This window comes from Plectropomus leopardus, chromosome 3, assembly GCF_008729295.1.
Source record: "Plectropomus leopardus isolate mb chromosome 3, YSFRI_Pleo_2.0, whole genome shotgun sequence".
Lineage (NCBI taxonomy): Eukaryota > Metazoa > Chordata > Actinopteri > Perciformes > Serranidae > Plectropomus > Plectropomus leopardus.
Window position 1 is genome coordinate 23435786 of NC_056465.1, and position 25514 is coordinate 23461299.

The window sequence follows — 25514 nt, forward strand, 5'->3', positions numbered from 1 at the left end:
CAGACAAGAGTGTGGGGGTAAGTTGCTGGCTAGCTTCTGAGCTAAGCTGGAGAGCAAATGTTTGCCAGGGAAGTAGAGGGTAGAATAGGGATGGCTGCTGGTTTTGGGTTGTCCGTGACCAGACCAGTTGTCCTGGGGATTTCCCTCCTCTACTGCCCCCCGGGGCTGGGCCAGGGCCCCATCTCCACTCCGCAGCTGGGGGACATATAGGACCCAAATGCAGACAGGGCTACAGAGCTGAGAAAAGGAAGGTTGGTTCGAAAAAGGAATGAAAGAAAGGCATCTGGTGCCTAGGGGAGATGAAGAAAGAAAGCAAGAGAGAGAGAGAGAGCTTGTGACTGTTTAACGGAAACCTTTCCTTTTCTTTGATTTGCTTCCAGCCAGGGATTACAGGCAATTGGCATTTACAATGATTGGATCATTAATTTTGCCGTGAGGCGTATTGCCCAGCAGCTCAGCACCGCTGCCAGGCTATAGCTAATGTTGTGTATAACTGGCTCGTACACCGCGGCCTCATCTCAACACGAACAGCAACACACAAATCAGCAGCGCTGTATTTGCTACTACTTAAAGACATTTCCTTAACATTTTAGCTACTGTGCGTCCAAGTCAGGGTTGAAAGACACTTTTCAACATAGGTGATGTGTTGTTTATTAAGCTATACAACTAATATAGATCTGCTTAAAGACTGTGATTCAGATGCTTAAGTCAAGTTTTCAGACTGCATACACCAAAAGATTGTTGTCTCTGTCTTGTAAAATTACGACTGACCCCTCCATTTTTTTTTTAAATATCTGATATCACACAGAAGATTTAGAGTCCCATATGCCGGGACTGTAAGTCTGTCAAACTGCAAACTGGGTTCTAAATAGCCTCCAGTGTACTTTGATTGAACACCTATTTTCAAAGGACGTGATTAAATTATAGAAATGTGTCGTCTTTAATATCTGATTTAATATTCAGCATTTGCATTATGGTCTTGTTGTTTGGTTAAATGTTGTGTTTTGTATTTATGTGGAACATCTACATCCTGGAACACAAGACAAATGTCACAAAATATTCTGATAATTGGGTGGAAATAAAACCAAATAATGGCATTTCCAACATCATTACATTGTTTTCAGTCAAACAATATGTAGCTAGTAATTTTGGGTCAAATTTGCTTTGTAAAAATACAGATGAAATATGATTGCTTTAATTTGTTGCAGTCTAAGCAGAGATGGCTGTTGTGGCAGACAGGGGGCAGCATTAGACAGTATTGCTTCTTGTATTCTGGCTGCTATGGCCAACGCATGCAATGCTTTGTAACTGAGGGCTGTAACAAAAACTTGGTCTACCTGGAAGAGTGAGGGCAAGGCGCTGTGCTGTTTTTGTTGTTGCATCAGATTCTCATAATAGCATCATACTTTTCATGGTCAGAAGAGGCCTGTGTGAGTGACTGCCTGCCGATTGTGCTGGTTGTGTAGTTTCAGGTGGCCTGGTGTGTAGCTGTGTTTTTTTTTTTTTTGGTGTTGAGATCAGGTTGTCCTCTGCCAGGTGCCTTTCACTGTCTGTCTCCACTCTCCTCCTCCACCTCTCACCTTCATTCTCTCTGTGGTGGGCGTTAGTTTGTTGTTTCTCTGATGCTGCTTTAACCTCTGACTGCAGCCTCTTCATTACTAGTGTTTATGCCGCTCCTTTCCTCCCTTTTCCCCTCTATTCATCGGCTGGCCAGCCGGTCAGTCAAATCCCTGTAGTCCGGCTGGTCAAACATAGATATTACACTCTGTAATAACACTGGCCACCCGCTCTGACCCCAGTCTGCTATCCTGGCCATAGCTTCTCTTCATAAGGATAGGCACCGGGCAGTGTGGTGTGGGATTTACGATAGAAAGACAAAGGATGGACTGTGCCACTCCGTTATTATTGTTCTTTTATTTGTTTCTCAGCTTGTTTGTACTGCAAATTGCTTTGCTGTGCCAGGCCCAGCACAAATAAAATAGAAGTTCTTTGAGAGATTTTTTAACTTATAAAGAATATTTACTGTTGCCTTGATGAAGGGATGAATTCAGATTTCAATATAATTATTTGTGCAAGCAGCCCATGGTTTGTTTGTGCTTTTGGACACCCACACAAGTACATATACAGATGCAAAGTGTAGTATTTAGGTGAAAGCGCCCGGGCAAAGTCTGCCCCGCAGTCTTCTTACTGCAGTGTTTTGCAGCTGCTTTCCTGCTTTGCCTCACATTGGCTTTGACTTTGTGTTTGTAGCGTATTTAAGTTTCCACCTCCATGACCAGCAGCCCTGCATATGCCCAAGGATCCATCTCTCTTCAGTGCTTTTTACAAAGACAGGATTTGACCCGTGTGTGGAGGGATCTTTGCTCCACAATTGACAGTTTTCTCAGCATCAGTGTCCAGCCCTGCAGGCCTGAGGGGCAGAATTCTGCTGAACAAATGCACTAGAATCCACGGCCGCCAGCGCTCAGACGCCGACTGGGCTTTGATCACCTTCGGCTGGCGCACATCAGGCTGGCGTTAGGGCTTTAAACCAACAACCCACTGGACGGTGTAACACGGCGCTCGATGGGACAGGCGCTGCTGGCTGCTAACTGTTTAAAAGCACGGAATGTTATTAAGTGATGCAGATACAGCGTCCGCGCATGAATGGGAAAAGAGAAATACTGTTCATTTCAGAGCGTGGGGCTGTTGTTGCTGGGCATTAGCTATGGCATCTGAAGAATGCTGATAACACTGGCTGTCTTTTTTTATTTTTTTCTCCTCCTGCCTCCTTTTGACTCATCTCCTCCTTCTCCTCTGCCTTCATCCTACTTTTTCCTCACGCGGTTGAATGGAGGATGCTTTGATGTAGCCCTGGCTGTAATTTATAACATTGTATTTATTGCTAAATAAGTTGTAGTTTCCACTTCCAGATTTAATATTACTTTATAATGGCAGGACGTAAGGAGTATATTTATAAACCTGAAATTCTTAGTGGAGATCTATAGTTAAACTATTAGTAATGTTCTTGTATTTTTATCAATTTGTATCACTGATGTTGTGCAAGTATTTTTTGTGTGCTTTGAATGATACTAAACATTTTATCTCCATTTTACATCTACAGGTGAAAAGGAACATTTCAGACTTGACTAACATCCCAGTCCGGCATCAACAGTGGGAAGGATGGCCCGCGTCAGCGTCTGATGACTCTGTAAGAAGCTCTGTACAAACCACACAAAAACACAATCACAAATATAACATTTGTCACCCAGATGTACTATAGCAGTTCTACAGGAAAAATCTACATCTATCGTCACTTTCCTTTTAACTGTAAAATCTGCCTATAAGTTGCCATCACGGTTTCTTGGATCCAAGACAGCCCTCTCAAAAATAATTTAAAAAAAGCCAGAACAATTAAATGGCTTAAAAGGGACCCTCTAACCTATAACACACGGCAGTCAGTAGTTAAAAGAATTAAAATAACCGTCATGCTAAGACGGCAAAATGCACAATTTACTGACCAATGGTGTCCTTGGCTAGAAGTGATGGGAGAAGCATGGAGCCAGGCATGCTTGGGAAACTTTTGCGTTTTAACAATTAATTTTGTAAGTAGCTTTGTGGAGATGTACTGGGAAACTGCACCTTCTAAAGGAAGGGTTATAGTTTTTATATTATTCACGGTGTGTATGATTTTCATTATTTGTTTGTCGTGCTTGTTGTTTTGTTGATTTTTTTTCTATTTTATTGGATCGATAATAGTCTTTTAAAAACGTGTGTGGATGGTTCTGTCCTAGAGTAGTGATTAGTCGATGAGGGCAGTGGATGAGGGTCGAGATGATAGGGGTGTATATTTAACTGTGGGTGTGGATAAAAGTAGGGTTGAAGTTTGAATGCAGTGGGGAGGAGAGGAATAGGGACGTATAGGAAATCCATACAGACTAAGTTTTGGATTCCTATACAGTAGAATTTAAAAGGAAAATTGTACTAACAACCAGAATGTGTATTTATTTATCTTTGCCCAATAAACATAAACTTAAAAAAAGATTAGCCCTAATTAAAGCCCATGCCTCACTGATAATTGATTTATGTTATTGTAGTTCTAATAGTGGAAACTGTTCCACACTCAGTAATCCATCCTGAAACCATCTGTCAGAGGCATGAGAGTAAGATGTTGGAGCTAATTAAGATGTCAAAGATGGTTCCCATCCTGTGTCCCCTATCTGTGGACATTAAAGCTCACATCATTGAGTCCCGCTGACCTCTCCTGTCCCAGGGTCGCTCTTCCCAGCCATTCACCCTGCACACAGTCAAGCTGATCAGAAGCGGCCCTCATACAGAACCTTGAGGAACCTCTGACCCCTTTTGTCTCACCCCTTCTTTGACAGCCCATGTGTTCCCATGCTAATTGTATGGGATGGTTTATCATGCTACATTGAGGAGCCGTTGTACACACATTCTTGTGTTAACCCCTAGCTAACGTTTTCCTTTTCGATCTGTGTGATTGTTGTTTGGTTTGAAGTATTGGTATTGACTTTGTTTCTATTCTTTTTAAGTGTTATCATTCCTCTCCCGTCAGAACTGGATCTACTGTAGCAACTACACAACTCCTGTTCTTTATTCGTGGTCGTGCACATTTGTGATTAATAAGGGAAGGCTTTTTTCTATATACAGAGTTTTGTTTGATACAGTCTATTCTATATTTCGCCCATTTTTCATGTTTCAAGTACTCAAAGTGAATGAACAATAACTGCACCTGTTTTTAGGACTCAAAGATTTAAGATAAACTGTGAAAGCAAATACATTACACCATTAATGTGCCTAAAAGGGCAAAGGACAAAAGGTTATGTGTCCTTTCACCACAGGAGATTGTTTGTCTTATTTTGTTCCATTACAGCTCAGAGCGTGCAATTGTAAAGCTGGTAACCACCAAACAAACCATACAGCTACGATGAAGATTTATCATTGTTAGCATTATCTTTGTAGACATCCAGTTATGTGATCAGTAAACAGCCTGGGATTGCAACAGAAATACAAATCTTCTTAAATCTGAAGGCACATTGTGGGCATGTGGTGCCATGGTTGACCTCAGTGCTGCGCTTGTGTATCATCACCAAATAACTGTCTTTTCCTGTTTGCAACAAAAACATGCAGCGTGTGCTTTATGATCTTCCTGTTTACACGGGGAAGAGAATTGACCACAGACATGTATTTCTAAAATTTGTGTTCAGGATGTTGGTTTGTCCAACTGCAGTAAATTAAACCAAGAATTTGTGATGTGAAAACAGAAAGGAATAGGGACAATTTTTCAACACGAAGTTTTAAAATATTCATTCAGCTTTAAATTTATTTTATTTATGATCTTTTATTTATGATCAAAGATAATTTGCAACTAAATTAACATGTCAAAAATCTATGATCGATACATGAATTTCATAATCGAAAATTATTTCACTAACTGTTAGGAATCAGTGTAGAAAAAAATATATTCTACAATTTTAAACATTTGTCAAATAAATATACTTAAAAACATTTTAAGGTAATTTAAAGCATTTTTAAATATTTATCATTTCGGACTGAGCAAGAAAATCAAATATCAAAATATATTTGACTTAATACCTCTATATTTATATTGCAACCATATTGTTGGATTGACTAATGGTGCTTTCACAAAATATTTACTAAATGAGATTGTTAAAAAAATAATATGCATCCCCAAGAGCTTCACAGGCAAAATTGAAATAACACAGATACAGTTTAAAGCATAACACAATCAACTATACATAATGTTTTGCAAGATTAGAAAATTACAACAGAAAGACAATAAAATATTAAAAAAGTAAACAAAACAAAACTAACAAAAAAAAGGTAACTAAAAGTTCACTGAACAACAATAAAAACAAAGAAATAAAACAGAATAAAAATAAGCAGCTGGGATAAAATAAATGAGTAAAGCTTAGTGAAGACCTTAATGTTACTCCAAATTTAACAGCCAGATTAAAAAGATAGCTCTTGAATTTACTTTTAAAAATACAGAGTAAACTTGCCATTCTAATATCAAGAGGCAGTGAAGTTCACAGTTCAGGGGCATAAAAACAGAAAGCACTTTCACCGGTACTTTTTAAGGTAAAGCAGTAGAAGACCTCAGTGATCTGGCGGGAACATAAAACTAAAGAAAATGTTTGATATATGGAGTGACAAGGCCATTTCAAGCTTTATAAACAAGTAAAAGAACCTTAAAATCAATTCGAAAAGATACAGGTAGCCAGTGTAGTGACTTAAGCAGTAGGGTAATGTGATCCATTTTCCTTGTTTTAGTTAATACTGGCTATAGCATTCCAGGAAACCAGGAAATACAACACTTATGATATTACAATATCCAAAATCTAAGATCTTATATCAAGATACTCACATAATATCAATGTGTTGTTTTGCATTCATTTGCAAAAATATGTGATCTTATCACTTAAAACAGAACTGCACGCAAGTTTGTGAATTTCATCCTCAAGCAAGCCTTAACAATCTCAATGTAATGTTAAGATAAGTGAAGACAAAGTAAAAATAGTTTGATGTGTTTTTATGTGATCTGCATTGTGGTTATCAGTGAACCTCAGCTTGGACCCCTAGGTAGCCGCGGATATGATCGCCAGGGGTCATGAATAGATTGCAGCTCATTGAGGCATCATAGGCCCGGTTGGCACCTGGCTAACACACATCTTCAGCGTCTGTGTTTCTTGGATAAGGAGATATTAAAAAGCACAGAGACAGAAGTGCAATAATGGCCTCTGCTCTAGCCACAGCCCTCTTATTGAAACGTCTGAAGGTATTAACAGAGAAAGCCCAAGGCTTGGCTGGCCTAGCAGGTGGGTAGGGAGCCAGTGTTAGTGTCTAGCTCATTAGCCCAGTCTCATCTCCAGGGGTTTGGGCCAATAAACACGACAGCCAGAGGCCCCAGATTACGTTTAGCTTCGCACACTAGCCCACTTTCAGTGGAATCGATTACTACTTAACTCTGCTTTGCCTCTAAGTGTGTGATATAACTGTGTTTGCCTGTTTGTATTTGTGTGTGCTCTTTGCGCATATTTTCATTTAAAGGTTCAGTGTGCAGGATTTGGGTGAATTAACTGGCAGAAATGGTATTTAATATTCAAAACTGTGTTACCATTAGTGTATAATCACCTGAAAATAGGCATTTTTGAATTTTTGAATGAGCCGTTTATATCTACATACAGAGTAGGCCCTCTTCCATTGAGTCTGCCTTGATGTTCTACAGTAGCCAGAACGGACAAATCAAATACTGTTTATAGATAAGGTTGTATGTTTTCGCATCAACCACCGTAGTTCCCCTACATGCTTGGCACACATGAGACGTTTCAGTTCTTCAACAACACTGGACCTTTATGATAAGAAACATAAGTTATTATAATGCTGAGCATAACAACAATACAGCAGAATAGAAGTGACACTTGTGTCACTGTTCTGTTTGTTGTACTGTCAATGTGCCTGATTTATAAAGCACACCAGGGCTTACTGGGTCTTAAGGACTCGGTATTGGATTGCAATACTTAATAGGTTTCAACAGAATTGTGTCTGTTGGATCAGAATTTGCAGATATCATATTTAAAATTGCCATTGAATGATTTGTAATTTTTTTCCTTATGGTTCCCAACCTTGGCCAAGCCTTTACAGGGGGTTGCAAGGCCTTCTTCATGTTAAGGAATGTAAAAAAAATGGTTTTTTTTCCCCTTAATTTATTCTGAAGGCTAATATGTCATTTTTCATTTATTTCTTTTATTTCTGTGAAGAAAAGTAAATTATTTTGTTATCATTAAATGTTAGATGATTATTCTAGATTTAAACTTAAAAAATCTCACTGGATGAGGGCATGGTAAAGAACTAAACACAAACTATAGTGCTAATCACAGAGCCTTCACTCTCTGCTTATCATTCTTCTCCTTTAGAAAAGTACAATTAAAAAACCCAAATGGCTTATAGAACAATAGTGTCAGGAAAATGAATTTATCAGAAAATAAACCTATAAAGTATAGATGACTGTTGCAAAATTTAAACATCTATAATAAAGACAGAGAATTGCATAGATTGTTCCAAAAAATATGTAGTTAACTAATCTCTGAAGCAATATTCATTGGAAATAATCTGCTCAAAACTCATCCAAATTGCTTGTTTTACGCAAATTGCATTCAGTATTTGGGTTAATTGTACAGATAATCAGCTGTTGTTATTGTTAAGCATTGTATATAATATGAAATATCCGTAAAAAATGTGCCAGGGACTGGTTTAGGTCATACATGTCCTGATTTGATCAGTTTTTATGAAATATTGTATTTCATTTAAGTAAAGTTCTTGGCTTGCAACACTGACGTAATATTAAGGAATTTGCTGATGTTAGGTTTTAGTAGAAAAAACTATTTTTTTCAATGGAAAACATGTTTTAGAGACTATTAAATGCATGTTTTATTTTGGTATTGAAATGGAAACTGCAATATTGTCTTGGCAACAGTACTGAAACATTTTTAAGGCAATACCCAGCACAAACAGACAATACCAGTGTAGTTGCAGCTGAATGGATCCTCTAGCAGTTGAACTGCTAGTTTCTTGTTCTTTATTTCTCAGACAGGTTGGTCGCTACAGTTTCTGCATCATACAGTCAAAGTGAAGTTATAAAAAATGTGTTTGCAGGCATCTAATGGATCTACTTGGTCAGAGTCTCTATTCCAACCGTCAGTTGTTTTGTAGAGATATTTGAGTGGTGGCATTGTTTGTTTATGTATTGTTGGAGAATAGGAAATTATTTTGTCAGAAAGAAATTCTCACCTTTCAGGGAAACTAGTAGTTAGGCGTTACGTCACCCTCCCTGATACTGTCCACTCAATGTGTTTCATTGTTTATTGTGCTCTGAATCGTTCAAGGTCTTATGGAGAGTTGAAATTGGATCAGGGTGGATAATACTCAAGTAGCACTGGACAACAGATCAGTTCATTCAGTGCACTGTGTTATTGTATGTTATGTTAGACCAAGGAAGTTTAGTGTAAAAGGAAGTGGCACAAAGTTTAACTGAAGCAGTAGCAACGTGAGGTGATGCTCATTTCGAGCAGGCAGATGGTCTTGACCTGGTTCTAGTACTGCTTTGAAGTATTTGTCAGTGTTAATGTAGAGAATAGAAATAAAAAAATGTTAAAAGAACAACAAAAAACAAACAAACAAACAAACAAAAAAACCCGCATTAACTGTAGCAATAATTTTTCTCTGCTCCATGACGTTTTTTTAATCCTCATCAACTCCTACAGTGCAACCCTCAAATGTGATTACATGCAGTACAGGGCCTCAAGTCATCCCATAGAGGATTCAGCCTATTTGTGGTGCACACTCTACCAAGAGTGTGAGATTGCCTCTAAAAAAAACCCCAAAACAAACCATACAAGATTGTATTCCATTTTTGTTCACATATCCAATTTTTGAATATTTCTTGAATATGTTTTCAGGTGCCATGATTCTGATGGTCCTCATAGATTTATTATAACACAGTTTGCAGTATTTTCTTGAGTAGTCAGTTAGAGGATCATGTGGAGAAGCATACTGTCAGTCTTTTTTGTGTGTTTGTTTTTAGCATGTCTTTTGTCATTGGGTTTACTGCATCACAAAAATGTTGATAGGGCTGGAAAAGTCCCCCATCAGAAAAAAAACGAAACTTGTTGGACTTTGCTGTTGTTAAAAACTTGATGGAATTCAGTAGATTAAAACAAATACTCCAGCATTATTTGCGAATATCATGATCTGGCTCTGCCTTCAAATTCCTCTTGATTCTTGTGGCTTTGGCAAAGCTGTTTCTGAGCAGTGCTTAAGATTATGACAGGTTTTGGCAACAGTTGATTTGAGGGGCTAACAGGACATTAACTTCCTGTGCTGTTTGAAATACGCTGACTGAGCTTCTTCCGCTGCCTCTTCTGTGTCCTTCTCTCCTATTTCTTCGCCTAAACAATACAGCTTCCAGACAGGCCTCATCTCATTGGAGCTGTTTTGACTGGCAGTCTTTCCTCCACACCTGTTGGAGTGATTGACAGCCGGTGGGACATCCTTATTACATCCCCTCATCTCTTCAGCCCCCACCACCACCCATCCTTCCTTCTAGCCAGTAATTGCTGACATTTATGCAGTGTTTCATGGTGTTTGCTAATGTATTAATGCTGCGGAGCCTCTGAGGTGCCTTGCCTTGTAGGCCAGCACCTCCCTCCAGTTCCCAGCTGGCATTAATGGAATCCTCCTCTACCTGATAGGGGCCTATTAAACCGAGGATTTATTAAGGGGGGCCAGGTGGTTTCCGTAGCAACGGGGCTCAGCAGTAAGCCCAGGTAGAGCCCCCCTCCCTTGTGCAATCGTCTGCCTTCAGGTGACATTCAGCACAAAGTTAGTCTCATTTTCTATTTCTTCCAATTGTTTTTATGCATTCTGCGAGGCTCACATTTCACAGAAATGGTTGTGTCTGTTAAGCATCCCACTGATCCGACAGTCATTTGTTTGTGCCTACCTTAGCCTCCAGCTCTGTATTTGCATTTGTTTGCATGTGTGTTTACATTACACACACTGCGCAGGACCCCAGACACTAATCAGGACAGGCATATACCTTCAGTAAGGCTCAAAGGAGCCTGAAACAAGGAAAGCAGGAGGTGTTAAAGGGTTGGGCACACCTGGTCTATCTTCTTGTTTGGCTTCCATCTCCCTATCATGTATTAAAGAAGTATTTCATTGCTGGAAAGAGCTTTAAAATAAAACTAGGGTGTCTATGAATTAGAAAGATGCAATTCCTTTTTTTCTAATAATTTTTCTTTTGTGCGTAGTCGAGCTTAATAAAGACAGGACAGGTGGGAGAGAAAAGGGGGAACCGCACGCAGCAAAGGGCTCAGGCCAGAATCGAACCCAGGTCGCTGCAGAAGCTGCGGCCAAATGGGGCACACACTACCAGGTGATCTAGAGGTCGCCCACAAAATTGCAGATATTTTGGGTTTTGGTTTTCGCTGGTGGGTGACATAATGCCAACTTGGACGTGTGAAACAATTGTGACCGGCCAGCAAGAAAATCTCTTTTACTATTATATAAAGAGCTGAAGATGATTCTGAAAACATTTGAGCCGATCAGTTGGCAAAGCAGTAACATAGTATTGATTTATATTTGATCAGCACTGCTTAGTTTACTGTTAATTGGATTTTTGGTCAGAGTTTTAGAGAGACGGATGGGGTGGGCCTGTCTCTTGATTTCTACACTATTTCTACTTGCGGATAGGTGTCGGGCAAAATGAAAATGAGCCAGTACAACCTGTAGTTTGAGCAACAGCCCCGAAAACCATCAAAACTCCACCTTTTCCTTTACTGCTGACTCTTCCTCACTTTTGTTGCTGTTCTTCTTTTTGCTCCATCAAAGAGAAAGTGGAGTAAGGTGGTACTGTGGTTGTGGTTTCCGTCAGTGCAGCTGTCAGCAGTAATTATCTCACACTCACAGCCAGACACCTAATCCAAACACTGCCTACACTAGAAAAGAAAAAATGAAACACAGAAAGAATGAAGGGAGAGAAAGAAGGGTAGAGAAGGGAAGAAAGGGTTGAAGGGAAGAGGGGAAAGGAGGGAGGGGGAAAGGGAGAGAAAATTCTTTCCCTGTATCGGCCCCTGAATGCTTCGAGCCTCAATGCAAGTGTTAATTAAAAGAATCCAAAAAAGAGGAGCCAGTTCCTTTGTGTGGAGATGTGGGAGAGGGTCATTTGGGGGGGTTAACCTCACCCCCACACCCCCCGTGCCCTGCGGCGCTTCAGCCTTGTTTCCACGTTTCACCACTGAGCCGCCAAGCTGCACTTGTGTACCTCAACATCGGGAGAAGCCATCGGGTCAAAGCGAGGAAGAGGATTGAGAGGCACTCAACTCATTTTTTTTTCCCCTTTTCACCTCCCCTCCTTGCATCCATGTCAGCCCAAACCCTCCAGGCTGTCTTTGACAGGGGAAGTGATCAACTTTATTTATACACTTATTAGGCCCTCAGACGAAAGCCTCTCATTGTGAGTAGTGGGTGTAAAGGGTTTATGGGGATCCTCTCGGCAGCCGCTGTTAAGATTCTCACGTTTGATTGCCACTCGATTGGGGAATAGGCAGAATAGACTTGGGGCCATGCCTTCACATCCTTAAGGCTCAGACGCTGTATGTCTTTGTCCGTCTCAATACATACAACTCTCTCTCAGAGCTAATTCAGCCCTCAGGCCTGAGACCCATCATGTCTCAAATAGCTTTTCTTTAAGTCACTGTTGTTTTTTGTCTTCCGCTAAACAAAAAGTATTGCTAGCTTACTTTTACTGTTCAGGGAATGATGTTTTTGCTCCATTACTTTGCTGTTCTGTTGAAAAATATGAATAACACAGTGATCTAGTAAACAAAACCAGACTAGTAAATGAGTTAGAGTTAAGTTACATGAGAAAAGACGAGGCAATTCAGTTAAGTGTTCTTCGTTGGTGTTCCTCAGCTGTGCGTGCTGTGACATTTACACACTACTAATTGTCAAGAGTACACTTGCTTGTAATTGGTAGTACACAAGAAATACAATCTGCTATTATCTGTGTGTACACCCTTGTCACTGTTTCTGTGGTGACTGATTGTTTGAGGTCTCATGGGAGAGGTTTTCATTCACTGAGTCCTATTTTTCATATGTATTTGTTATGTGTGTTTCACCGCTGGCCTGTCCCTTTAGCGGTGATGTCATTCTTTGTTTGTGTAGTTTCAACATTGCATGGCAGTCTAGCCACTGCTTTTTCTGAGTAGTTTTCTTTGCTTAAGACAACAGGGAGGAGGAACACTCATCAGGATATTATTCATTCTCGAACTGTCGGGGGAGATACTGCGTTTCTCATATCTTCCTCGTAGTTACTGAGCGGGTGGGAATTTCAGACATAGTGGGAAATATTGTGATCAGTATAGTCAACTTTTTTATGATTCTGCAATAAACTGTAAAATGGTTGGTCCTCTCCTGAGGATTAGTTAGAGTTTTTTGTCTTAGTTTTGAAAACAATAGATCTAACATCAAACATGAAGCCTACTGTATGAAGAACCACATCTAAGAGACAAAAAGCACATCCAAGGTTTGGAAAAATTTATAAAATCATTCATCATGATATATGTAGTTTTTACGGTTGGGGCATTAATAAGAGACAATGATATGAGTCTGACTCTTGTTGTCAGTTTATGCACCTAAAATATCATGACAGCAAGCCACTATGTTGGCTTTAAGGTCACAGTTACAGAAGCCATAATAGCGAGAAAAAATAATACTTGGCAAGACGGCCAAGCTGTTTCTTACAGTTTTCATGTGACGCTTGGCTTTTTGGGGTTCATCTTCATCAATTTTAAAACTATTCCACACACTTTACTTTTTCGACATCTTACCAGTGAATCTGACATGTGTGTCCAAACTGTCTGAGTTAAAGAGGTGCTGGACTGCTGGTGACTGATGCTAGATGAGAGCAGGTCGGAGTCACAAAACATATTATCCCTGTCTGAGAATGACTAATAATGTTGATGCATAATTGATAATGTTGTATACTGTTTCTTTATTTATTATATATATATATACATTGACTATATAATTGTTCTACACTGCATTTTCTTTTGAAAAATCAACAAGGAAATTGTTAATAGATATAAAAACCAGGCAAACATGTCTGTGTTTAGTAAACTAAGTGAATAAAACACCTGACAAATCAAGGTGCTTCATCACATTGATTGCAAAAATCATATAAAATGTTAGTTTTACCATATAGCAGTACTGCTCATTATTTTATTTTAATTTAGTTTCATTTAGTTTAGTTAAAAGAGGTGATGCACAGCACAACTGTTGAGCCACAGTTATTTGTATAGGTAATTTGTATCAGCTGTACCTGGGGCAGGCACCCCATATGCAAAGGCCATGACCTTGCTGCAGTGGCCAAAGGTTTGATTCCAACCTGTGACTCTTTGCTGCATGTCATCTCCTCTCTCTCAGCCTTTCATACTAATGCTGTCCTATCTAATGACAGAAAAGGCAAAACATTAGCAAGTAAAACGGTTTGCAAATTTATAAGCAGTACACCACATAGAAAACATCATACTAAATATACATTTTTTTCAGTCTCAGAATAACAGTTGGTTCCTTGAAAAAGTTTTGATCATGATTGGATTGTAGGGGTGTAATGATACACTGATATGGTTTTATGGCAGGTAATGGTTAGCTGCCAAGAAAAATTAGGATATTTATTGATATTGTCTCATATTGACCGCAGGCCCCTGTATTAATCAAGTCAAAATCTTATTGTGGCTGATATCAGCAAATATTGTATTGTTGTCCAGAGAATCAATATAATACATTTGTGATGAAACTTGTGATTTGCACCCCTACTGGTTTGTCTTGAGCCAGGTTTTAAGTGTTTGAAACATACAGAAATGCGCATTATCTAATATGTGCAGGAATTGTGTTTCAGTTATCTGCTGCTCTGATTGAAAATGATGATTGATTTTTTTTTACCATCGTGGTCTAATACACCCAAAGTTATTATAGCCCATAGTGTCATATTTCCTGACACTAGTTGCACCAAGTCTTGCATGGAGCTCAGCCACGACTGTCCAAATGTGTTTGGTGCAAATATTTTGGTCTTTTGGCTGCAGCGAACTTACTTTCTGAAAAAACACTGAGAAGATAAGGTAGTATGAAAGGATGGAAAATAATAGTGTTGCATTTTGTCAGATATGTTCGTTCTTATCAGTGCCAGGTACACAGCAGTACTCACGAGTAAGTCCATGTTGCTGACAAGGTCTAGTGGTTACACTGTTCTCTCCCCTGCTATAGAAGCTGAGGCCAGCATGAGGAACCACGCTATTTTAAGAGAAACTCCCTGCGGTCTGTGTAGCCCTTTTCAAACTCAATTGGCGTTGCATGTAATCGTCTCCTGATTCAACCATGTCCAGCTGCTCTTTGTGCGTCTTAGCACCTGACAATGGAGCAGATCACAGGACCTCAGCAGGGGACGAGCAGCTTCTCTGGCTCTTATCACACCCAGCTTGCCTCAGCCCTGTTGTTCAGAAGTTCACTCTCCCAGAAAAGTATTTGCATCTGGGCTCTACTCTTAACAATTACTACGTCAGTGAATATATTGTCGCATTATTGTGACAAGTTGTGACAGCGCATTCAGGCTGTAGGTTACAGTTTGATTGTTGCCAGTCATGCTCTCAGTGTCAGTGTTGATGGGAATTGACAAAGGTGTTTTTATGTTGAGTGTTTATATTGTTTAGAGTTGCATTTTGGTTCCATAGTTTTACATGATGGGAATTAATCATAAAGGTGAAGTGTGTAAAATTTAGGGAGATTTAGTGGCACCGAGCATTGAATTGTAGATTGCTAAAACTTCTCGTAACTAGAATTCTTTGTTTATTGGGAGCCGAATTATCCACAGAGGAGTCTTCCTCCCCAAAAGTCCCGGTAATCTAAACTGATCAAAAACTGAAAAAATGCCTTTCAGTTTAAAAATCGATGTATTTCCAAGGCACTTTGGCATGTCGCTGTGGGCAGCTAGTCCAACACATGCGAATAAAGTCACCTTTTTTTCTCTGATAACTTAAAATCCAGACGTTAAGGAGATTTTTTATCAAATGCCGAATTATCCACAAAGGTCTCCTCCTCTCCAAAACAAACATCGGTGATTTAGATAGCTAGAAACACTTAATAAAGCACTTTCACGTTACAAAAGGGGAACTCCGGTGCTGTTCACTGCTGTTGGGCTTCTTACCACAGTGGCTGACGTGGAAAAGGCAAATGGCTGGCGCTGGAGTTAGTGCTTGGTTTGACTGTTCTAGGCTACTGTAGAAACATGGTGGTGCAATGTGTTTATCTCCATAAAGTAGTACCCACTCCCTTTATATATATATATATGTGTGTGTGTGTGTGTGTGTGTGTGTGTGTGTGTGTGTGTGTGTGTGTGTGTGTGTGTGTGTGTGTGTGTGTGTGTGTGTGTGTGAGAGAGAGAGAGAGAGAGAGTGTGTGTGAGAGAATATGATATACCCCTAAATCTTGCATTCTTTTTTTTAAAGCCAGTATCACTACATCTTACAGCTGCTTTGCCTTTATTGTTGATGTCCCTTGGGGTCTATGCTTGGAGACAACAGCTGTAATGAGTCTCTGCTGAACACTGACATTTACAGTCCTGGCTTTGAATTTGGGAGCTCATTAGTCAGGTGTTCTCTTACCACCAACCACCATCATACCATCAGCAGCTACTGCAGGTGTATAGAAACCTCATCAAACTTATTCACTAATTAGAGAGATGAGCAAGCTGTTAATTATCTCATGATTTAGGCTATGCTTTTACAGCCTGGGGAAACCTTGTCCTAAATAATGCTAACCAACGTATTTAAGAAACATGAAACGTGATGTGCAACTTGAAAGTAAGTTGTGGTTTGTTCTGATTAAAGGTTAGTCTTTTGTAAGAAGTAGAAATCAGTAGAAACATGGTTTGTAAAAAGTGCTTTAGGTGCTTGAAGTACTTGGTCACTCAGAAATTTAAGTTGTGCAATACCTTGAAAAGCAGGCCTTTTTTGACTTTGTTCTTGAAAAAGTACTTGAATATAATTAAGAGGAGAACAAAATGATAAATTGTTAGATACTTGTTTTACGGCTGTGGTTGCAATAATTTGCTAATTCCTTATTGGTGCTAATCAGTAAACACCAGAAAATAGTCGGCACCAGGATGTTTTGCTAGCCTGCAAAACACTCACACCAGAGCAGCATCAGCCGTTAATGCGAGTTTTTAAGTATAATTTGGAAGTTAATTAATAAAGAATTGATTTTAGGCCCTAGTAGCATGTTTGCTCCTTTTACGAATTTGCACCATTTTCTTGCAACAGATGGTTTTTGAGAAAACAATTTTATTCGTACATAAAAAGGATTGCTTGAAAAAGTGCTTGAAAGTCCTAAAATTTTACTCGCCCTTGTCTGTATGAACCCTGGTAGAAATCACTCACTTCCCCTGATAAACAAATAGGACTCAATTAAACTTGACAGTCACCCTTTACAATGTCCCCCAAGTGGTTGGTCATGCTTGCTCGACTACATTTAATCTCTCTTTCATAATGTTTCCTGTTTTTAGATGACACTAGCTGTCTCTGGGATCAGCTATCCTTGCCATCACCTCAGTGTTTGTCGAAGGTCCTCACCAGCCAATTCCCAGGAACCCACAGAAGAGGTATGAAACACTCTGTCCTGTGAATTACTTTCTCCTTGGCCACTGTTAATACTTCATATATAAAACATGGCAATGAAATGCTTCCGTTAAAGGAATACTTTATCCCCAAAGTGACCATTTGTATATCAATTACTCACTCATTGTTACATTAAATTTATGAAGGAAACATTTTCTTGCATGCCTCTGGTGAACAAAAAATTTAGAAAATTTGTGATGAATTGAAGTTGTAGGGGTCTGGGTTTAATAACAGCAGAACTATATTAAAACATCCTTTTGAAAACTCTCACATAACTCATGCAGTATAATCTAAGTCTTGTATCCAGTCAAATATTTAGACAGCCCTTTCCAACAGGGGACTGAACTAAAAGTAAAAGCTATCTCTTTAAAACCAGACTCCACTGATGAAAACAGCTACTTTGCTGTGTTCAGTGAGGTAAATAATGACTGTTTTTGTCAATGGAGTCTGGCTTCAAAGAGAGCACTTTTATTTTTCACTTTTATTTCAGTTCCCTGTCAGATAGGACTGCCTGTTTGGGAAGTTCTGAGCATACCACTGGATTAATGAGAACTGTATTATATGACGCAAGTTTTGTGAGAGTTTGGGTTTGTGAGAGAGAACTGAATACTCTTTCAAATAAACTGTTTCCTTTTCCTGTTTGATTTTTTTTTTAAGAGGACTATAAGTGAAAACACCCTAACGTTGGGTGAATTATTGATATACAGATGATCATTTTGTGTATTTCTTTAATTACGTCTGTTGATTAAAAAAATTCTAGAAATGAATGCATCATTCATGTTTGCAGTGTGCAGATGTCCATATGGTCAGCGACAGTGAGGGGGATGATTTCGAGGATGCGTCAGAGTTTGGTGTGGATGATTCAGACATGTTTGGAATGGGCTCCTCTACCTGTCGGAAATCACCTATGAGTAAGTCCAGTGGAGATAGCTAAGTGATTTTAATTTAAGCTCCAGGTATTAAACGCCAGCAACATTCATCTTAAAACTTGACTTTAAAATGATTTTTATCCCTTCACAGTGCCAGAGAATAGTGAGAATGAAGCTGATGCCTTACTGCACTTTACTGCCGAATTTTCTTCAAGGTGAGCTAACACCAGGCGCACCTCATATTGATTCAAAGGACTTTGAAAATAAAGAAGGCTTGCATGTAACAATGCTTTCATGTACTGTCTGTTATGTGTGTCTTTTAGGTATGGGGAGACCCACCCAATGTTTTTCATTGGGTCTTTGGAGGCAGCGTCTCAAGAGGCCTTCTATGGCAAAGCCAGAGATGTAAGTAAGCTTATTAACAGTTCGCAGCCTCATAGGAAGGTTTCTAATTTACTGACATACAAAAATGGATAGCACTTTTAATTTTGACTGCGTAATATATGAGACACTTATGTTGCCAGTTCTGCCCTGTCCACTAGCACTCATGTTATCCTTGCTTGGAGTAGAGACCAGTCACTGCTTTTTTTGAGCAGTTTTCTTTGCTTAAGACAACACAGAGGAGGAACACAGGCTGAGCAGGATATTATTCATTCTCTATCTGTCAAGGGAGATACTGCGTTTCTCATATCTTTTCCTTCATTACTGAGCTGGTGGGAATTTCAGACACAGTGGTCAGTATTAGTACCAGTTTCAGTATTTTAAGTACTTTTTCAGGCTGCAGTAAATTGTAGAATGGATCTTCTAGCGTGATCATTATATTAGTTTAGTAAAAGCTCTGTGTAAACACACCCACATACACACAGTTTAAAGACTGAGCAGAAAAGAGAGTGGGGTACCTTGTCAGGATTTTTGTCCTCATCAGTGTTCACCAGGTTCTGGCGATCACTGAACTGCTGTAGAAGATGAGATCATGAAGAATTCCCACTGAGGTCTGAGCAGCAGGGGACTGAAATTAGATTTGTTTAAAAAACAGACAATGGGCTGCATTGGTGTGGTATACTGCTACAGGCCAGTGCAGCTGCTCTCACCTGGTAACATGGGTCCCAAAATAAAAAAAAAAACAAGAGGATAGTTTTAGTTTAAGTAAGAGAGAAACATGAATACAGAAGGTGTATGGTTGTCTTTCTCCTTTTAGTAAGGAAAATGGGTTTAAGAATATTACCTTTTGTTGACATCTCGTGAGTGTGTTGTGCATTGAGAATGGCAAGACAGCCAAGAGAACGTAACAAACTCAGGAGGGGGTTTTAGCATCCTACAGTGATACCGTCATATATGGTATACCACGTTGAAATTTAGTTTAAAGTTAGTTTAAAGGTATGATTTGCAGAAATTGTCAGCTACTATCTGTAAATATAATTGAAAGCAAAAGTGAAAGTCAGAGTGAAGGCCAACCCCAGCTTTGTACGCTTGGCGTTACATCTTGCTGTATTTGTGGGGTTTTTTTGGCGCTGTGTCTGCTTTTTTTGCAGCTCCATTTTGGAAATGTGCTACATATGGGACAACACAAGGTAGAGGGCAGAGTCTGTGTCGATGAATACACCCTTAAACACTTCTTTCGGGTCATAAGTGGTGAATGAGGGGGAACGCTTTTGTATGAGTCTTTTTTTTTGTGCCAAACATCCGTTTTTTTGCTGGAATATATACATGCAGTAAATATACTGACCAGTCAGGACAATCATAACAGCATATGCCAATCACAAGCAAATAAAGAGGAACAAAAGATATGTAACCAGCAGGCACAGATTAATGTTAACAGTACCTTTGTTTGTAGTCCATTGGCATCAATAGTTTAATTAACTGAAAGTTGAGGTCCTTTTTTCCTACAGTGTTTACTGTTATTTGTCTGCCCCCTGTGGCCTGCTGTGTGGAGAGGGCTTTATAGCCACATTGATATAATTTCATCAAACCCCTCATCAAATTTTCACCCTGACAGCTGAGGCTTTATTTTTAGCTGTCCACTTTCCCCGCTTGTTTTTTGGCTTTTGTCCTTTTAAGGATGCTTGTATCAACTGACAGCTTGTGTGGATTACAGCCTTATTAGACTGTGAGGACACAGCAAGATGTTAGGGGGGTTCAGATCACCAGGCTCACAGTGAGGGAGGGAGGGAGGGAGGGAGGGTGTAGGAGATGATTGTGGGGGCACAGAACAGAGAACGTGGTCTGAGAGGAGAGGAGGGTGCAAAAAGTGAATGTCAGAGGAAAAGACTGAGTGAGAAGAACGAGAGAAATAAAAGCATGAGAGGTTGAAGGATAAGTGTGATGAAGAGAGTGTGAAATAAACTGAGATGGAAAAAATCTAAAGAGAAGCTTGGCGTCTCGCCTGCTTCCCAGCTGATCTCCTCTCCTAAGCCAGCACAATATGGCCGATGTCTCCCTGGTGTTCACACACTCTGTACTGTACTCTACCACTGTGCTCTACACAGCGTAGGGGCGAAATAGTATTCATTTTCACTGTATTTTGTTTTATTCTGGGTGAGCTTGACTTAGTCTGCCAACTGTGCCGTGGTTAGAGTGGCTTTAGAGAAGCTGGATATGTGCAAAGAATTTTGCATGAAAACAGAAGCTATTTGATCTGTTCTGTGTTTGTCCTGTTTTGTCACAAGCGTCCTAGACGCCAGGCCGAAACATGCTGCTTTTGACGGTTTCATTACACAGTAGCATATGCGCACGACTACGCTGCCCCCTCTTCCATCTACGTAGCCATCCCATCCTTTGCTATTTGCATCCATTTGAAAAGGAATCTAGTTTTTGTGTCCTCATCGTAGAAAAAAGCCTACTTCATTAAGGGGATATTGGAAAAGGGCAGATTTGACTGAAGGGGGACTACTCAGTGGGTTTATAAACAGAGGAATCAGTCTCACTCTCTCAAAGCCTGGGAGGGGCTAATCACTAAGCAAAACACTACATTTGATGAAGTGTTTCTGAAGGTGTGTGTTGGGGGACTGTTGAGATAGACTCAATCCATCCTTAATGAAAATGCTTTGGGCTGCAGAGCTGAGCTGAGCTGAGCTGAACCCTCTTGGGGATCAGTGGTTAGTCAGAGCGTACAGAGAGATAGGCCACCCATCACTAACCACGATCCTCACTAAATCCCCATCAACGCAGTGGTTAATCACTCTAACCCCACTCTCCTCCACTCTCCACTCCTCTCTCCTGTCTGCCACACACAAAGACACATCAAAATTCATAGCCTTGCTGGAGAGGGGAGTTCAGGGATTTATCACCACCAAGTATCCACTTTAAAACCAAGCAATAGCCTCGCAGAGTGAAGCGGAAAGAGCACTGGAAATTCAGAATGGTCTGTGTACTTATATCTACCAGATCTAGGGCTGCAAATCACAAGCAACACTAGTTTACCGATTGCACCTGAAGTGATTACTGTCATGCCTAAATAGAAAACCTCAAAAATGAGTCTTAAAACTGGGAAATTAAGTAGCATTTAAGCACCTCCGGCTCCCTCGTCTCAAAGTCTTAGAAGCCTCAAATAAGGTCTGTGGTTAACACTACGTAATCATATCAAGTCCCGGCGAACACAGCTTTACAGTCAGTCCTAGTAGGTTAACAGTAGCTTTTTACTTCTGTCGATTACGTCTAGGCTTAAAAATTCAGAAAGTGGTGTTCATTTGTGATGATTATCTTGCTGAACATAATGTGTAGGTATCATAAACATTTGTTTACCACAGAGCTTATTTTCTGCCATAATCCAAAATCCAATGGAAAAATCCCATAAGCTTTTTGATAAGGGAACCGGGGCGACATTAGCTTCCGGGTTGGCCTACAGAATAAAGTCATCCTGGTGGAGTTAATGGAGTTAACAGGTGGAGTTAATTCATGGAGAATGATTGTAAAAATGCAGAAAACGAAGGTGGAAATCTAGAAATAGAGGACTTGTTGCGCAATGTGCAATGGAAGTAAACTCAATTAGCAAACTCAGAGATTACATGATTGATTATATGCACGTTTGTGCTGTCACAGATATTTGAATAAGAGTGCGCACTCAGAAGACAAGCTAAGACGGTCCATGAGCTCACTGAAACGCGCACTGCTGTATCCAAGAAAAACACACCCATTCAAGTGTAATACCAAAGTTTTAGGGAGTCCCATAGATATACATTTCTTATATGTGACTATATTTAACCTACATTTTATCCTCCTATCCATCAGTACATGATCACGAGTTTACATCGCCAAAAGATACATACTTGTCTTAATGCTTGTAATTCAAAGCTGACAGTGCTTTTGATTAATACAGTATAATAACACTTTGGAAAAAGTTAAGAATTTGGTGTTGTTTATTTCATAAAGAGGAAATATGTTTTCAGGTGTGAAGAGCCTCTTGTGTGGTTGGTCATCGATCTAAATGTGTTTTCACACTGTGTGTTCAAGGTCATTAGATCAGTCATTTGAGCTCTTCATTTTGAAGTGTTTGCTTTTCCAGACTGAGCCTGCCATCTGTAGAACAATCACTATCTGGGTTTTCTCAGTCCTTCCTTCCCGCTGTACCTGTCTGTGTATGTCTGTTTCTCGCTCACTGGTCTCCTCTGAATGCTGTTAAACACGTCGTGTTAAAACCCTGCGATTAAAACCCTCCTCTTGATGTGAAACAGGTGTCAGCCACAGAAGACAGATCTTTGATTAAACCATTAACTGTCTTTCAGGGATGAGATACTACTTAAACACCAGAGTTCTCTTTCAAGTTCTCACAAACAGGCTTCAAATTTTAAGAATAATGTCAGACTGTTTGTCACTGTCACAAATACAGTATATTGTTTATCTGTTGGCACCGACGCTTTAAATTAATGCTGGGTGATAGTGACAGTAAAGGCCTGGATGTATCAGTTATACAGTTAGGTACTGTGATAAGAGACAAAATATTACCTGGGATTTTGGTCGTATTCATATTAAATATAGAGTGCCCTTCACAGCTGTGGATGTGGTTTCATGAAGAGTAGTTAAGATCTAGTTTTGGCAATAAGTAGTGTTTGAATGAGGGCACTTATTTTCACAAGAAAGTAATAGAGAGGAGTTTTTTGATTTTAGACACAATCTTTTATACAGCAAGCCTGCATTAAAAATCTAACTGCTCTCATTACCATCAGAAAGCCCTGTTGTTCAGGCTGCATCATTTGATCAGCAGTGGACAGAAAGATTGAAAAAAAATCTAATGTAACAATAGGGTCCGAAATGAACACACAAGCAAAAATGCAAATGGGGTGAGGTTGAGGCTACCTTTCCACACTACACAGAATGTAGATATTAGTTAAGATGTGCAAGTTTAATGCTACAAAATTCATGTCAACTTGGAAACTGTTGTATCTGGTTAGAGTGGAGCAACTTTAATGGAGAAAAGGGATAAATGCTTGTTAAGAATACTATCGATGGCCTGTAAGAAAAACCTGTCAAGGATGGCTATGAAAAAGTAATAACCAGTGTTGACAAATGGACTGATTTAGTATACAATATTTATGTAATGGAGAGAATGGCTTTTAATTTGAAAACCCAGAAGTATACTTTTAATGAGAACTAGATAAAATACATGGTGTATGTTTGAAATGTCAGACCAGACTTTGTGTGAATAAGTATCAGAAACACATTATAGTGTAACCAGCTGCCTCCTATTGCCTCTGTTTGTATGTTTTATCCAAAATACTTATTTACAGAATGTTTTGTTTGCCTTTCTACTTATTTTTCACCCTTATTTTACTTTATTTTTTGAATTTGTTTATTTACCCCCTGCCCTTTTATTTCAAATATCCTTATTAATTTATTCATTTTTAAAAAAGATTTATTTATTTGTCCTTTTTCCCCATGCCTTTAGGTTCTTGATGTTCATTTGGTTATGGATTTTGTTTTTATATGTTCATATATATACCAGTAAAAAGAGAATTACAAAAAAAAGTTTGTTACAAAGCTTGCACTGCAATATGAATATTTTAGTATAGAATAGGGTCAGTTTATGTTTAAATTTCTTATATTTATGTTTTCTTTCACAAAGTGAAAAAAATGCAATCACTCTTTACATTGAACAAACATTGTCATCAAAATTAAGTACTCGAGTACTCATACCCATCTCAAGTAACTACAGCACAGTGCAGTAAGTAATATATTTTTTATGTGTCACAGATATTCATCTTTCCAGGGGCCTCATTTAGGCAGACACCACACCACAATAGAAAATATTCTGCTCCAGCAAAAGATGTTTGGTTTCACTAGAAAAATATTGGTGTTTAAAATCACATTTCACAGTTTTTATCAAATGTATCCACGAGTCAAACTCTTTATTGATCTATCTTCAGAGTAAGAGAGATATTGATTATACAGTCAGAGGCTCAAAAAGTGACTCAATGTGAACACTGTGAAATCTTTAGTCTCTCTTTTAAAACGCACAAAGCCAGCTCAGATTTAGGCGAACAGGTGTGAGGAAGGGCTATGGGGTCACTATCTCACTCAGGTCGAACCTAGTAATTTAGCTGAACTGAGGGATTTGCTCCTCCCCACTCAGACAGGCAATACAAAAGATCTGACTTGAAAGCGGAGAGGGAACAGAGGGGTACGGACAGTTTAACTAAGATGAAGGAGTTCAGTTGGCGAAAAATGCCCACTTTGATTAGTCTTTACACTTGCTCTAATTGAGCATGCATGTGTGTGAGTGTGAGTCCTTCACTTTACCACACAGTTAAGTTTGTGCATGTGCGCATGTGTGTTGGGACGTCAGTGTTTGAGCGTGTATCAGGTTTTTTTTTTTCATGTTGTAAAACTCTCCCTCCCCTCACACTCATTCCTCTCTCAAGACTGAATTTGCTTGTCTTCTCAGCATGAGTGTTTAATCTTTTCAGGCCGTTGAATCGCCCCAATGAATGAGTCCCCGGCTCCTTCTCTCTAGGAGCCCTGGAGATTATTCTAAAGCACTAATCGTTGAGCAAACACAGCAGTGCTCTCCCATTCCTATTCTACACAGGCCACAGTATAGCACAACTTCTCCTTTCACTTCCCTTCACGTTTTACGCCCTGTGTAGATTTTTTGCTTTTTGGCGTACGTAGCCTAGATTACTGCTCCTGAGAAACAGACCTTTTGACTCCCTCTCGGCAGCCATGGTTAAAAATGAACCAAGCAGAGACTGAGAGAGTTTTTCTTATTTGTTCTTATATAGCAAGAGAAGTGACATGTAATTTAGAGAGCATTATTTCCAACATTGTCCCCTGGAACCTTTTATGTTTGTGGGTGTGTTTGTTTTTTAATTAGATTGTCAGTAGGGAGAATCTGCCAGGCTTATATGATGGTGTCAATATCCTTGGATTTGGAGCTTCGTCAATATTGTCTGGCCCTGCC

At 39.5% G+C, this 25514-nt stretch overlaps 1 protein-coding gene across 1 annotated transcript in view; it reads left to right on the forward strand.

The window, feature by feature from the left end:
• The window catches only part of faf1 (Fas (TNFRSF6) associated factor 1), an 83737-nt gene that overhangs the window by 26826 nt on the left and 31397 nt on the right, over window positions 1–25514 (forward strand). Inside the window, exons 8-12 of the mRNA XM_042480971.1 lie at window positions 3104–3190; window positions 17141–17236; window positions 18040–18163; window positions 18273–18336; window positions 18445–18526. Of these exons, the coding sequence (XP_042336905.1) occupies window positions 3104–3190; window positions 17141–17236; window positions 18040–18163; window positions 18273–18336; window positions 18445–18526 (453 nt within the window). The remainder of the gene's footprint in view (window positions 1–3103; window positions 3191–17140; window positions 17237–18039; window positions 18164–18272; window positions 18337–18444; window positions 18527–25514) is intronic.